At 43.9% G+C, this 15,528-nt stretch overlaps 1 protein-coding gene across 4 annotated transcripts; it reads left to right on the forward strand.

Annotated features, from left to right (window-relative positions):
• On the forward strand, window positions 1-15,070 carry TDRKH (tudor and KH domain containing). Of its 4 annotated transcripts, none has more exons than XM_058715722.1 (14): window positions 1-72; window positions 6,517-6,665; window positions 7,616-7,722; window positions 8,988-9,177; window positions 10,148-10,287; window positions 10,395-10,719; window positions 11,761-11,921; window positions 12,104-12,276; window positions 12,499-12,563; window positions 12,823-12,974; window positions 13,435-13,536; window positions 13,765-13,861; window positions 14,041-14,121; window positions 14,351-15,070. In XM_058715722.1, exons 2-13 carry the CDS (start codon window positions 6,542-6,544, stop codon window positions 14,091-14,093), a joined length of 1,689 nt encoding a protein of 562 aa, XP_058571705.1. In that variant the 5' UTR covers window positions 1-72; window positions 6,517-6,541; the 3' UTR covers window positions 14,094-14,121; window positions 14,351-15,070. The 4 variants fall into 4 exon arrangements, with proteins under 4 accessions (XP_058571705.1, XP_058571704.1, XP_058571706.1 ...); XM_058715721.1 differs by having other exon boundaries at window positions 4-110; XM_058715723.1 differs by lacking the exon at window positions 1-72 and adding an exon at window positions 138-362.
• Window positions 15,071-15,528: the final 458 nt, after the last annotated feature.

The following is a 15,528-nucleotide window of genomic DNA, read 5'->3' on the forward strand; positions in this document are numbered from 1 at the left end:
GCGGCTGAAGCGGGGCAGGCGGGGCTTGGAGTCGCGGTGCGAGAGGGAGGAGGTGACGGCCGCTGGGGTGAGGTGCGAGGCGAAGCGCGCGACGGCTGAGTCGAGGAGCGGTAAAGGCGGGGACGCGGCGCGGAGGCTTGGGGAGTGCGAGAGGCTGAGCCTGGGGTGCCCGGGCCACAAGCAGGCGGGAAAGTGGGGCCGAGCGAAGGGAGGCGTCCGAGGGCGTGGTCAGCGGAACCCCGGGGCTACTAACCGAATCCAAAGAAGTGCTCTGGCCCCACCACGAACCCCCAGGCCAGTTTGGACTCCAAGACTGGTGTTTTTGGTCTTTTTTGACACTGAGAACCGCCATCAGTTTATCGGTTTGCCTTTGATTTTTCTCCAGTGTTTTCTTTATCTCTAATAGGATGACTGTTTCCAGTTGTCAGAAAATAATAAATTGGGGTTTTTGTTTGCTTTTCCAGTTTCCCTCCTTACTAATGCTGAAGACTACCGTGTCAAAGTTAAATTTTTACTCTTTTCACAGCTTGAAGTGGGTTGATGCTTTTTTTTTTTCCCCCCCACTCACTAGTTAAAGATAAATATAGCAAGGATGGGAAAACTGAGCTGTTTCAGTTCCACAAGCCTATCCCCGTGTTTTAGCCACTTTGTAGGTTCTGGTTATCAGGAGATACTGGGGATGAGAAATCTACCCCCCCCCCTCCCGTGGAGCTTGCAGTGATTTGCTAACGATGTTTTTGAAATGATAATGTAAAAGTAAGCCATAGTTATGCGTATCAGGTAGTTAGCAACTGTTTCATGTAAATGTCAAATTTCAAAATTAGTATTTCCTGAAAACCATTATTTAGTTGAATTTCTTCCCTTGAAATGAGCCACATGTCTCCTCTTCTTCACTCTGCTTCCCCTGGGAACTATGGTTCTCAGTTCCAAACCTCCTTTTCACATTCATTTTTGAAGTCCTAAAATCAAACACAAGCTGGCATTCAGTACATACAGTTACATCTCCGTTGGTGTCGTGTTATTTACCACTTAAAGAGACACCGTATGAAATATGTATATTATAAATAAAATCATACTTGATTAATCAAGTAGATACTCCTTCTTTGAGACCGCTAACTCAATTAGCGCAAACTTCATTTGTAATATGTGAAAAGGAGTTAAGTGGAAATTAGCTTTGGATTCAAAGAAAAGCCGTGCAATAAATTTATCCTGGTCGCGGACATTCATCTTCCCATCACGCACATTCCTTCCACCACCAGATCATTAACATTCTCTCTCAAACACTACATCTACCAGGTGCTCAAATGAAAAACCTGATAGCTCCCTGACTCACCCTCTAACCTTTCCCTGAATCAGTTGCTAGGTCTTGTGTATTCTACCTGTCAAAACTACTCTCTGTCTCCATCATTAACACCTGGACTAGCCTGTGAATTGGTCTCCCTACCCCCACAGTTGCTGCTTTCAATTCATTCTCCTGTAGACTGTCATTAGTCAAGAATTGCAAGCAATGCATGTGTTATGAAGGGATGTTTGGAGAACTATGGAAGCCCATAGTGATAAAACCCCAAGCACAGAAGTTCGGGATTAAGGGGGGTTTGGCTGCAGAGCCAGAGGAATATCATATATTTTTGCCTTGATCTTGATAGTTTCTGAATTGGAGGGGAAATGCTGTTGGGGTTTTGTTTTGTTTGAGTCTCCTTAAAGAGGTGCCATTGTGACTGGTCTTCCAACCACTTTGCATACCGCATTGTATGGAAATGACTAACTGTGTAACCTTAGGGAAATCTCTTTATTTCCCTGGGCCTTGGTTTCCCCAGTGGGAACATTATTAGTAGAATCAGATCATCTCTTTGGTCCTTCCAATTCCAAAATTCTGTGATTTTTTTTTTTTTTTTAGGCATGAATTATAGCCAGAAAAGTGGTGTTAAAAGGCAGGCAGCACTCCAGTGGAGATTAAGTTACTGCTCTGGTTCACAGGCCTAGATTTGTTTCCCAAAACCTTCAACACCTACAGACTCCTGCTTGTCAAGATAAAACCTTCCCTGCCTAATAGGAAGTCCTGTGAAGGAGCTACCAAGTCTCTCTGGACTGTTGTATCCCCAGGGCCAAGTACACGTTGGATACTCAATGTTTATTGGTTTGAATGCAGAAGATAAATTCGTATTTTAATGAAGTGGTTTTCAACTCTGTGCCATCTAAAAAACAATTTAAGTTCTCGCTCCTCCAGGCTGCTCCATTAACCAAGTATTTATATTGTCTTTGCATTGCCTGTAATTAGTTGTTTTGGTGTTTATCTTTCCTCCTAGACTTTATTTCAGGGCAAGAATTCTTATTCCTGCTTGTGTCCCCAGCATGTTCAGCCCATAACAAGGAGCCAGCACTCTTTCAGTGAGGCACATTAATAGTGAAGACAAGCTTTGCACTTTAGAGACTGTATGAGAAAATACATGCAGTAACCACTAAATAAAAGAAGGTGAATCTTTTCCAAATACCCAGAATAAACCATCTCGTAATATAAGAAAATAGTTTGAGGTTCAAAAACTCAAGAATGTAAGCAAAAATCCTTGTGAAACAGTTTCCTTTCTTTTAGTATATGCAAATATGATCCCACCCAAACTTTTATAGAGAGCAGTGAAAGGGTCTATTTACAGCCTAGGGAAAAAAAAAATTTTTTTTAATTCAGTTAGGAAAGGGATCTCCTAACTCAAACCCATAGTAAACTCCATTCTTCCTACCCACTAAAGAAAAAAAATTCCCTCATGTCTGTACTGAATCTCCAAGTGATATACTATATATATTGGACCTACTTACTAAATAATTGCCTGGAATAACAAGACACTCGAAAAGGGTCACTCACCCAGGTCATACAAGGTTTTTTCTCTTCAGGGCATGAGTAGGCAAGAGAGTGAATTAAATTTGTTTAAAACTGTTGGTTGAAAACATAGATCTGGCAAACTTCTGGTGGTTGTTTAAAGAACTTTATTTCTACTGGTCAGTAAAGCTCTATGAGGCCACATGCAAAAATTCGGTCCTCTGTTTAATAGTAGGAAATCCACCCGCGGTCTTGACATGACTTTTCTCTGCTCCTTGGAAGGAGATTTCTGTGCGAAGACTTCTCTTTTCCTTCACTCTTCCTGAAAGGCTTTCAGGAAAAGCACATTTAAAACCAAAGTTTTATTCCTAAGTAGGTCTTTTATTAACGAGTGTTTAGCCTTCCTACGATACAACTAGTTTTTTTAAGGTAAAAAAAAACACATTATTTTCTTGGATATTATAATCATTTGGGTTGAATTTTTTACCTGGAGGCAAATCATAGCATAAATTATATTTCCTCACTCATTTTAAGGCAAGTTTCATTAAAAGCCATGCTGTGTTATACTAGATTGTACTACCTGGAAATAGACACTGTCTTTAGTTTTTTACCAGCTACAGTGTTTTCAGTGTTAAACAAGTATTTGTTAATTTTGAATTGCCAAAGACACCCAAGTACTGTTCTGCTGAAAGTTTATGTGAAAGAAAAGGGGGAGGAGCTCCTAAAGTTACTTTGTAAGGTTCTTAATATCCAAATAATACCCCAGACTCTGGGTAAGAGATTAGGTGACCTCTCTAAGCATATATACTCCTTCCTACCTTATAGGATTGCATGAAGATCAATTAAAATAATGTATGGAAAGGGCCTAGTGGCATAGTAGCTACTCAGTACATTTATCTCTTCATCTTTGTCATCCTTAGTGCCACAATAGCATTTAGCACATAGAAGTGCTTAATAAATGTGGTTGAATGGCACTGCTGAATCCATTAGTCTAGAAGACACAGGCATAACAGATACACAGTTGCATACAGTGTGAACAAGTGCCATCAGGGAAGTACCATTTACGGGGCAGCATGAACTAAGAAGAAACCCTAAGCCAGCCAGGGGAAATCCTACAGGCCTTAGAAGGAGTGTACCAGTCGAGCTGAGACTTGAGGAAGGAGTAGGGTTTTGCCAGGGAGATCAGATGGGCTAGGGAGTATAAGGAAGACAAGTGAAGTGACACATGGGTCAGAGTAAGGATATACAGGAGAGCATGTCCTTTTCCCCTAGTAGCAGTGGGGTTAGAAAAGAAGGCTGCGAAGGTAGTAGGCAGAGATCAGATGATAAAGAACTTTCATGCCATTAATGACTTTTCATGAAAGCAACAGTCGTTGAAGTTTATTCATTCAACAAATGATTATTGACTGGCTACTGTGTGCTAGGCACTGAAGAATGAAAACATTCCTGCCCTATAGAATTTACATTCCAGTGGATATACAATCAAAACGAAGACCTCGCAAGTCATTATAATAACTTTGGCTTAGAATCATAGTGAGATTGAAAACCACTGGAAGGTTTTCAGTGGAAGAGCAACATTATCTGACTTACTCCAGCTGTTGAGAATAAACTGGACAATGGCAAATGCTGGGATATAATTGATTGCGATAATTTGGGCAAGAGATAGTGATGTTTAAAGCAAATGATGGTCATAGCAGTGGAGTGGTAAAATGTCAGATTCTGGATAATTTGAAGGTAGAATGAATAGGATTTGCTGATAGCCTGGAGGTGCTATTTGAGGGTAACCCGAGCAAAAGAATGGAGTTGCCATTTACTGAGTCGCCAATACTACAGACAAGTGTTGCACCTGTTGAGTTTGAGTTTGAGATGCCTATTAGACATCCAGTGGAGATGTTGTCTCCCAGACATTTACGTATACAAACCTGGAGTTCAGGAGAATGGTCCTAATTGGATCTATGAATTTGGGAGTTCTCAGCGTAGATGGGATTTAAAGCCAAGCTGTGAATGAAATTTGGCAAGATCACCAAGGAAGTGAGGAGAGGAGAGGAGAGGGCAAAGGACAGAGCCCTGGGGCACTGCAATATTTAGAGGTTACAAGAAGGAGAAGGAAACTGACTAATAGAACAGCCAGAAAGGAGAAAGAAAAACCAGGAGAGTGCTGTCATGGAAGCCAAGTGAAGAAAGGGTCTCCGAGCAGTGGGAATCCCCAGCTGTGCCAGATGTGGGGGCAAGGGCAGGTAGAGTGAAGACCTTAGCAATGTGATGTCACTGGTGACCTTGGCAAGAGCAGCAGGAGTGGGTTCAAGAAGAGAAATTGAGCACAGAAGTATTGGCACTTGTGAGTTTTCCTGTAAAAGGAAGGGAAGAAATGAGAAGTATTTGGAGGAATAAGTAGAATCAAGAGTTTTAAAGAAACTAGAAACAGTGGTATGTTTGCTGATGGAAAGATCCAGTAGAGAGGAAAACCTTAATGTATGAGAAGGAAGGAGAGCGACACTTTTATGAGAGACTTCAGTGCCCAGAACAGAAACAGTTCATCCATGGTCACAGGAGAGAAGGTAGGGATTTGGGCATAGATAGAAGTAGGTGGGTAAATGTGGTGGAACTTGGCTAATGTTTTCTCTGAATGCTCTACTTTCTCAGTGGTGTAGGAAGTGAAGAGAACATGATTTGAGAGTGAGGATGGAGAAGGAGGCACTAGAGGCTTGAGAAGAGACCGTATGAATTGCCTGGGAGGGTGAGAAAGACTAGAGAATAAGGAAATATAGTGAAGATGTTAAGATTAGCTAGGCAGCAAAATGAAGGTACAGAGTCAGACTAAGCAAGAAGGCTGTTGCAGTGGTCTGAATGAGATTCAATGAGCTTCTGAATCAGGTGCCGTGTTGTTGGAGTTACTAGCATATAGGTAGTAGTTGAGGCTGCAGGTGTGGATGAAATTGCCCAAAGACAGCAGAGTGACAGTAGCAGTGGATAGAGGCCACAGGAAAACAAGACCAAAACCACAAAGGCACCTCCAGGGCAAGAGAAGGAGAAGCCAAGAGAAGAAGGGCACATAGGGGAGATTAGGTAGGGCTTATACGTGCCATCTCTGTTGGCTACCTGGGAGGTTGTCGTTTCGGTAAAGGAGTAGGGCAGACCTCCTTCCAGTGTTAGCTGAGGAATGACTAGAAATCAGGAGTATAGATAAAAGAAGAAAATGAAGTGGAAGCAGCGGAGTCTAGAAGTCGAAGGGAGGAGAGCCTGAAAGGCCTAGAAAGCTATTCCTTGCAGAGACAACAGCTTCTGGAAAGGCCTAGAGACATGGAAGAGCACAGATAAGGAATTTGAAGCAGTCTGATGTGAAATTTAAAGGCGTATTTTTGTAATGTTTGATTCATATAATATTTTTTTTATTCCTTGTCCTATAAAGTCGTGATCAACGTATAGTTCTCCCTAGGAGGGGGGAAGGAATGAAGTATGCCTCTGTTGTATATGTCCCTTAGCAACTTTTAAAAAATACCGAGACCTTTTTACATGAAATAGATTTTGGGAAAAAAAGATTTTGATACTGCTCAAGCTCTTGATATGGGAAGGTAGGCAGTATTCTTTTCAATAATATTGAAGTAGTATTCTTTTCAATAATATTGTCATATGTTCCCATGCTTCTCTGCCAGTCGTAAAGGTTGGGATGAAATTGCTTCTTTTCCCTCATTTGCTTATTTCAGGATGTAAGTCAGAATACAGCAGAAAATGTCCACTGAACGAACTTCTTGGACAAGTTTGTCCACTATTCAGAAAATAGCGCTGGGCCTCGGGATCCCAGCCAGTGCAACAGTTGCCTATATCCTATACCGCAGGTACAGGGAGAGCAGAGGTATGTGGACCCCCGGCTGTAAATATGGAAATGTTCAGGCTGTGCTCTGGCCTTGTTAAATTGAAATGAAAATTTTCCTTGTTGGACTGGGTATGTCTATTGGGATGTAATTGGCTTTCTGTGAGGGGGTCTTTGAAACTGTTTGGTTTCTTCTTTTCTATGTTCTTAATGTGAAGCTAGTCTGTGGAATGAAGAACTCCTAATTCTATTCTCTGTTCCCTTCAGCAACAGCAGCACTGCAATGGGTTCTTTTTCTTTTTTATCTATAGATAGTAAAGAGTATAATCTCTTTTTTTACAATAGTTTTTTTTTTTAATGTTTATTTTTGAAAGAGAGAGCATGTGCACACAAGCGGGGGAGGAGCAGAGAGTGAGAGAGACAGAATCTGCAGCAGGCTCCAGGCTCTGAGCTGTCAGCTCAGAGCCCAACATGGGGCTCAAACCCACGAACCATAAGATCATGACCTGAGCCGAAGTCAGACATTTAACCAACTGAGCCTCCCAGGCGCATATACTCTTATCTTTTTTATATGCTTTTTGCATTTAGTTGTTAGAAAGCTAACCATGGGGTCCAGCTTCCACACAGGCTGAACCTAGAGAAAGGATTTAGGTACAAGCAGAAGTTCTGAGCCCAGTGTATTCATTGGGCAATTTAGCCTTTGTTCTTCTCCAGGAGTCCTATCTTGGGAGACACAGCTTACCCAAAATCCAGCACCCCTTTCTTGCAGAGCCAAATGCTTTTCCCATTTTAGCATCTGAAACAGTATCCCAGAGACAATGCCTATCTTCTGGGGCCCTCTAATTCCTACTCAGGTGCTACTTTTCTTTGTCATTATGGTTGAGATCCTTAGTCTGTCTTGTGGATCAGTCTCTTTGACACCTAGTTTCAGGGGAGGGCTGGGGTACTTGGATGCTATCTGAGTCTGATCTGATGAGCCATGATCTATGCAGAAGAACGGTTGACATTTGTTGGGGAGGATGACATCGAAATAGAGATGCGAGTTCCCCAGGAGGCAGTAAAGCTCATCATTGGCCGGCAAGGAGCCAATATTAAACAGGTAAGTGTGTAAGCAAGCAATTGGCTTTCCCAGGGATTGATTCTGCTTAATAACTTCTTGCTTCCCTCCTCTGCCCCCATCCCACAAAAGCCACCTGCACTATGTAGGTCTTTAAAAGAAATAAAGGAACATTTAGCTAACCGTGCTCTTTTCCTTCTAAAGAAGAGTACTTCTCCCCAGAGCATGCATGACTTAGCTTGAAATGGGTATTTTTTTAATGTTTATTTTAGAGAGGCAGAGAGAGTGAGCATGCACGCGTGAGCAGGGGAGCAGCAGAGAGGGGAACAGCAGATCCTAAGTGGTCTCTGCGCTGACAGCAGAGAGCCTGCTGTGGGGCTCGAACTCACAAAATGGGAGAGCATGATCTGAGCCGAAGTCAAGACACTTAACTGGCTGAGCTACCCAGGTGCTCTTGAATTTTTTTTTTTAATGTTTATTTATTTTTGAGAGAGAGACAGAGTGCGAGCAGGAGGGGGCAGAGAGAGAGAGAGACACAGAATCTGAAGCAGGCTCCAGGTTCCGAGCTGTCAGCACAGAGCCTGACCATGAGATCATGACCTAAGCTAAAATCGGACACTCAACTGAGCAACCCAGATGCCCTGAAATGGGAATTTTTGATTGTGATTCTAAACTTGGTGCAGTCTGAACCATTCTTTTCTACTGTGGAATTAATTAGCTCTCATTAATTGATAGTAAATATTGAATTGGCCTAATTTTTCTTATTATCTATTCAGTTTGTTAAGAAAACAAAATATTTGACTCTCTGATCCAAATAAAATGAGAGGGAAAGAGGGTTCTAAATACAAAGAGAGTGGCGCCTGGTTAGTTAGTTAGTTAGAAGCTTAATTGGTTAAGCTTCTGACTTCGGCTCAGGTCATGATCTTGCAGTTTGGTTAGTTCAAGCCCTGCATCGGACTCTGTGCTTGACAGCTCAGAGCCTGGAGCCTGCTTCAGATTCTGTGTCTCCATCTCTCTCTGCTCCTCTCCCATTTGCACTCGTGCACACTCTCTCAAAAATAAATAAGCATTTAAAAATTTTTAAAAAAATATAAAGAGAAACTGTTTTGAATGAACTATTATTTGGGGTTACCTTTGTCACTAATCGCCTTTCATCAGTACAGATAGTTGAGGACAGCTTATAGCATCTTGATTTAACTGATAACTGTCCAGTTCCATCTACTTCCAGGGTTAAGTTGAAAGTGTACCTAGCTGACCCAAATGGGAGCTATTCCAGAGCGGACTGCCACGTATCCTTTTCTCTGCAGCTGCGGAAACAGACAGGTGCTCGGATTGATGTGGACACAGAAGATGTAGGCGATGAACGGGTGCTGCTTATCAGTGGGTTTCCTGTGCAGGTGTGCAAGGCCAAAGCAGCCATCCATCAGATCCTGACAGAGAATACCCCTGTGTCTGAGCAGCTTTCTGTTCCACAGAGATCCGTGGGCAGGATCATAGGTACCACTGGACAGCTTCTTCTGCTGTTTCCTTTTTCTTTCACCTTTGCCTTCCTTTCATACCTTCCCAAGGGTTTTTCCTGGCCTTCTTCCCCATCACCTTCCTGAGGAAGCATGGGGAGACAGGGACATTGAGACCAGAGCTGTACATTTTTACAGAAGCAGTGGTAAACCCAAACCCCATTACCCCAAGAAGCTATATGGTCTGAACTTTACAAATAGGCTCTGGAAGGGTTCAGGTAAATGTATTTACCTCACAATAGATTTTTTTTTTTTTTCAACGTTTTTTTTTTTTTTTTTTTTTTTTTTTATTTATTTTTGGGACAGAGAGAGACAGAGCATGAACGGGGGAGGGGCAGAGAGAGAGGGAGACACAGAATTGGAAACAGGCTCCAGGCTCCGAGCCATCAGCCCAGAGCCTGACGCGGGGCTCGAACTCACGGACCGCGAGATCGTGACCTGGCTGAAGTCGGACGCTTAACCGACTGCGCCACCCAGGCGCCCCTACCTCACAATAGATTTTTAAAGGAGAGCTAAGCCTGCTCATATTTATCCCAGATCTTTCAAGACCGTGCTCTTCCAGAGAGCACCTGCTATGCCTTCCCCTAGAGCAGTCCTTATGCTTCTCCTAGAGGCAGAGAATTGTCCATTCTTGCCTCAGTGCCTCTCACACTGTGTAGGATATCTTCTAATAAAGTGCAGATATAAAGTGTGCTGAGTGGCCAAAAAATGGGAATGACGTGAAGTACACTAAATGTTTAGAGTTTAAGTAAAGCAGAAAGAGAAGATTGTCCCTGTTCCCCTTCATATAGTAAGGATTGCAATAGTTCCTGCTTTCTAGTCAATATCTTACATTCTGTTCACTTTGAAAATAAGAACAGACTCTCCTAGTATATACAAAATAGTGATTTTTCTAGTGGTTAAAGCTGGCCAAGAGGGAAGGACAGGTTTTTATGTGTTTTTCAATGCAGGGAGGGGTGGTGAGACAATTCGTTCTATCTGTAAAGCCTCTGGAGCCAAAATTACCTGTGACAAAGAATCAGAGGGGACGCTACTACTATCAAGGCTTATAAAAATCTCAGGAACACAGAAGGAAGTGGCAGCAGCCAAGGCAAGTAGTTAGTAGACTTGAATTGTGTCTAAGAATGAGAAGAATCCTTTACTCCACCCTGGGTCAAAATATGTGGCCAAATCGATCTCCTCTCTTATTTTCCACAGCATTTGATACTAGAGAAAGTTTCAGAAGATGAAGAACTTCGGAAGAGAATTGCTCATTCTGCAGAAACCAGAGTCCCACGCAAGCAGCCAATCAGTGTAAGAAGAGAGGAAGTGATAGAGTCTGGTGGAGCTGGAGAGCCAGCTTTGTGGAAGAGCACTGATACTGGTGCCGGGCCAGAGCCGGCTACACCACTGAGAGTTCCTCCCCGAAAAGGAGGCGGTGACATGGCTGTCGAAGGGCCAGAAGGTGCTTGGGAGAAACCTAATGGGGACAGCTTTCAGAAATCTGGAGCCCAGACCAGTCCAGAGATGTCCATGTTTGAAAGTATGTAACAAATGGGAACCCATTTACCATATGGAAGGTAGAAATACTGGCTTAGACAACCCAAAAAAGGAAGCAGTAAAAATAATTTGTTTTCTTGACTGCACTTATGAGCCTCTTCACAGAAGTCCTTTTGTGTGGTGATATTTTACTTGGGTTACTACTAAACATGAATAATTTTCGGAACACAAACCAGACTAGTGATGGAGAATGATAATATACTAGTGAAATATACTAGTTCACAGGAAACTAGTCTGAGTATATCAAGTAATTAAATTTACATGGTATTCATTTCTAAACGGATTTATTAAGTAAAATACTCAGCCTGATTTTTTTTTTTGGCTTATCTCATTACTGCTTTTAAAAATCATCACCATTCAAGGAGGATGAAAAGATTGTGAGCATTCTCTTCTGTGCATAGGTTTGGGGATGGACAGGGAAGACCAGGCCCCCTAAGAGGTTCATAGACTTGTTTGGGGGTCACACAATGAGTCCGTGATAGAGTAGGATCTGGAACAGGCCCACATCTTTCCTTTGGTCCATGTTGCAGTTATAATTGATGTCTGATTTGAATACATGGCAGATGACTAGAAGTGTAAACTTATTACTCAGTTACATAGAATGGTACACAGCTCAGCTTAGCACCTTTCTTCAGGATGTTCTTATATGAATCATTCAGTTGTCCCTCCAGCCATTTTTTAAATGGTGATAGCCACTTGGTTATTTTTGTAACTCTCGCTTCTGATGCAGTCTGCCTTTTTTTTTTTTTTTTTTTAAATTTTAGAGCACAAGCAGGGGAGAGGGGCAGAGAGAGGGAGAGGGAGAGAGAATCCTAAGTAGGCCCCGTGCTGTGTGTGGAGCCTGATGCAGGGCTCGATCCCACAACCCTGGGATCATGACCTGAGCTGAAATGAAGAATGGGATACTCAACCCACTGAGCCACCCAGGCACCTCCAGTCTCCCCATTTCAACCATAGTTTTAATATGGTCACCAGGTTAGATGGTGAGGATTCTGTAGGTTAACTTGCTTATCCCTGTGTTTAGTCCCTAGTCCTGACTTCAGTTTCCATGCCGATGAGTTCCTGGAAGTCTACGTGTCTGCCTCTGAACACCCTAACCACTTCTGGATCCAGATCATTGGCTCCCGCAGTCTGCAGCTGGATAAGCTTGTCAGTGAGATGACCCAGCACTATGAGAACAGTCTAGTGAGTTACTGTAGGGACAGGGTTGGGTTTGATGAAAAGGGGGCCTTTTTTATTGTGATGTGTTCTCTTTTTCTCCTAGGGAACAACTACTTGTTCTTTCTCCTCCTCGTATTTACTGCTTATCTGTTTTTTAGCTTGCCCATCCTAACTCTCCCAATCCTGATCCCCCTCCTCATGTGCAGCCTGAAGACTTGACTGTGCATGTGGGAGACATTGTAGCAGCACCTCTACCTACAAATGGCTCCTGGTACCGAGCTCGGGTCCTTGGCACTTTGGAGAATGGGAACCTGGACCTGTACTTCGTTGACTTTGGAGATAATGGTGATTGCCCACTGAAGGACCTCCGGGCACTCAGGTCAGTGTGGAGGCCGGGGTGGAGTCCCAGCTGTTAACTCAGCCCTGGCCATCGCAGGTGGTGTGCTCTTGGCACTCATCACTGGGGGGTTGGGAAGAGAGCCTGCTGACAGAGAGCAGATGATTATCTTCTCCCTTGGGTTCATTGGTGATGTCTAGAAACACAGACCTTGTAAGAGGCCCTTCTGGCACTGGGATTCTAATTTCAGTTTCTTTCCTTTAGGAGTGACTTCCTAAGTCTTCCATTTCAAGCAATAGAATGTAGTCTGGCACGGATCGCCCCCTCAGGTAAATTGGTCACAATACCTATTGACCTTGCCTCCAAATAAAATAACTTCCTTATAGCACTTGGCAGGATTTCTCACATTCCCAGGCTTTTTGAGTTCTGGGCACTCAGTTGTCTTTTCCCTCCCAGCAGTAGAAAGCAGTAACCAGGAACACGCCTGGCAGGCAGACATAGGTGTCTTTTGGAGTAGAAATAGGTGGGTATAATCTCATCCCATCAGTAGGGACCCCTTCTTAGGCTCTCCCTGCAATCTTTTGCCAGGTGAACAGTGGGAAGAGGAAGCTTTGGATGAGTTTGACAGACTCACTCACTGTGCTGACTGGAAGCCCCTGGTGGCTAAGATCTCCAGCTATGTCCAGACTGGGATCTCAACTTGGCCCAAGATTTACTTATATGATACAAGCAATGGGAAGGTACGACTGGGGTCCACTCATGGCTCACCGTCTCGTCAGTATATTTATATCCTCATTCACTTTTTCTTTCCCAGAAGCCCTTATCTGATATTTGCTATTATTCCTGCCTCCTAAGATCCTGCTTACTGAAGGAATGTCTTTAATTTTTTTTTAATGTTTGTTTATTTTTGAGAGACAGAGACAGAGTGTGAGCGGGGGAGGGGCAGAGAGAGAGAGAGAGAAAGACACAGAATCTGAAGAGGCTCCAGGCTCTGAGCCGTCAGCACAGAGCCCGACACAGGGCTTGAACTCACAAGCTACAGGATCATGACCTGAGCTGAAGTCGGACGCTCAACCGACTGAGCCACCCAGGCACCCCTGAAGGATCACTTCGAGTATCACTCCTAACCCTGCTGTCCTGGTTCCTCAGATATGCCCCTCTCTACAGAGAACATCATTCCCTTTGCATTTTTCTTCTTAGAAACTTGATATCGGGTTAGAATTAGTTCGTAAAGGATATGCAGTTGAACTTCCTGAAGACATGGAAGAAAACAGAGCCATCCCAGACATGTTGCACGATGTGGTGAGTACACGTAATGTGCTGCTCCGGGGCGAGTCTGCCCTGGGAGATGGGAGGGCTTCTGGTCACACATGATGTGCTATGGAGGGCTTTCCTAAGGGGGCGTCCTTGTTCCTCTCAGCTATCTGACTCCACTGCCTTAACCAGAGCCTGAGGACAAAATGAGAGGGCAGCCTCTCCTTTCCCACCAGCCACTACAGTCGTCTTCTTCTCTCGTCTTCATCCCTGCAGGCCACAGAAACAGAGGTCTCTCTCGGCAGCATGCTCGCTGAGACCAGGAAGAGCCCTGGAGAAATAGCAAATACCCTGTCCTGCCTCAGCTTGTCAGGTACAAACCGCATTTCCTCCCCAGAGCATCTTTGGGAATTACTGGTTTTCAGTGAGTCTCTCCAAACTAGGGACAGTGTTAAGACTTAGCTCTTAAAAAGCGGCCACAGGGCACCAAGAAGTCCGTATTCCCTGAGTCTCAGTGGCCATGCCTAACTTCCTCCCCTTTCTGCTAAGCAGAAGCTGCCTCTGTGTCTGGTGATGATAATCTTGAAGAGGACTACTTACTGTGAAGTCAGCTGACGCCGTCTGCTGTGCCGTGTGAGTGCACCTCTCCTCTGTCTAGCAACAGGAAAGTAACCAGGGGGACAGCCGGGGCTTGCTCTGTCCTCCCTTCCCTAGCCCATCTTAGCATGACTCTACATCTGCTTTCCTGCAGTTTCACTCGTTCTCAGGTTGAGCCTATTCAGACTATAGGCTCTGGTGTCTATGTGTTGTGTCTGGTGTCACACCTATGTGAATAGGTGTCTATGTGTTTGTGTCTTAGCAGGATTTGGTGCCTGGAGAGAGGAGCCTATGATAAAGGGATCTATGCAGTCCTTCTATATTACCTACATGATCTGGCTTGCTGTGGACCAAATGCAAGCTCTCCTTCTGTTGGACTACCACAAAGAGTGTGGGGTGGAGAAGAGGACAAGTACATGTCCCTTATCCACCTGCCCGACCCCATCTTCTTCGAGTTTGCTTCCAGGCTGCTCAGCCTCTGGTCCGCTGCTCTCTGCCAGGCGATTATTGTATGCTTCTGCAAGGCTGTGTCCTTTTTGAGGCTGGAAAGCAGCCAGGTTTTGGTCAGTGGAAGTGATGATTCTGCAGACTTCTGACTCACCTCCTCAGGTGACTCTGTTAATTAAAGGAGGTTTTTGAGTGGTTAGCTCAAAGACCGCAGTTGAGTTGGGAGGCACAGGCACAAATCAACATGATTATATTTAAAAGCCTCAGGAAATGGGAAGAGAACACTGCCTCCCAGCCTCAACTGCTGAAATGTTATTGGAGGTAGGTTTTTTGAAACAGTGCTCCAGCTATTTCCCTGTTAACTTTGGTTAAAATACAAGTTAGACAAACAGAGGGCAGCTCAGGAAATACTCTAAAGTGCTAGTGTAGTATCTATATGTATACACACACACACACACACCTCCATGAAGTGAAAGAGAACTTCCATAGCCGTTTAAATCATTTGGGGGATTCTTTGATGAATAAAGTTCTCAAGAAAATGATCTAAAACTAAATGTTGGTTGAATCAAGGTAGAAGCAGGACTATGGGTCCTGGAATTTGTTGCACACCTTACGTGGAGGGCCCGTCTTTGAAGTGAGTGTCCATCCCATGCACAGATCCTATCCTTTCCCTAAAGGTATTTCAGAATTAAACATTCACTAAGAACCAAACCAGTTTAGGTTTGGGCTTTGTGAATAAGGACCCCACCCAAACTAGGTATTTGGAAGAGGCCTGGGTTCTGGTAGGTCTCCACTATGACCTTACGGTAAGCCTTCCGGGAGGCCATGTCTTCACGCACCCCTGCATCGTGGCCAGTAGCATTCAGCCAATGAGAGCTGTGAAAGGGACTTGGCAGCAAGTGTAAGTGTGTAGTAATGCGAGTGGTGGGGTAATGGCCGATGAACAGGGAGGGCTTTTTTTTTTCCAATATATGAAATTTATTGTCAAATTCGTTC

This window comes from Neofelis nebulosa, chromosome 2 (genome assembly GCF_028018385.1).
Source record: "Neofelis nebulosa isolate mNeoNeb1 chromosome 2, mNeoNeb1.pri, whole genome shotgun sequence".
NCBI classification, from domain to species: Eukaryota; Metazoa; Chordata; class Mammalia; order Carnivora; family Felidae; genus Neofelis; species Neofelis nebulosa.

Coding starts and splice junctions, on each gene's coding strand:
- TDRKH (XM_058715722.1), top strand. CDS start 6,542: ATGTCCACTGAACGAACTTCTTGGACAAGTTTGTCCACTATTCAGAAA. Junction 7,723..8,987: donor AAGGAGCCAATATTAAACAG/GTAAGTGTGTAA, acceptor TTTTCTCTGCAG/CTGCGGAAACAGACAGGTGC. Junction 12,564..12,822: donor GGCACGGATCGCCCCCTCAG/GTAAATTGGTCA, acceptor ATCTTTTGCCAG/GTGAACAGTGGGAAGAGGAA.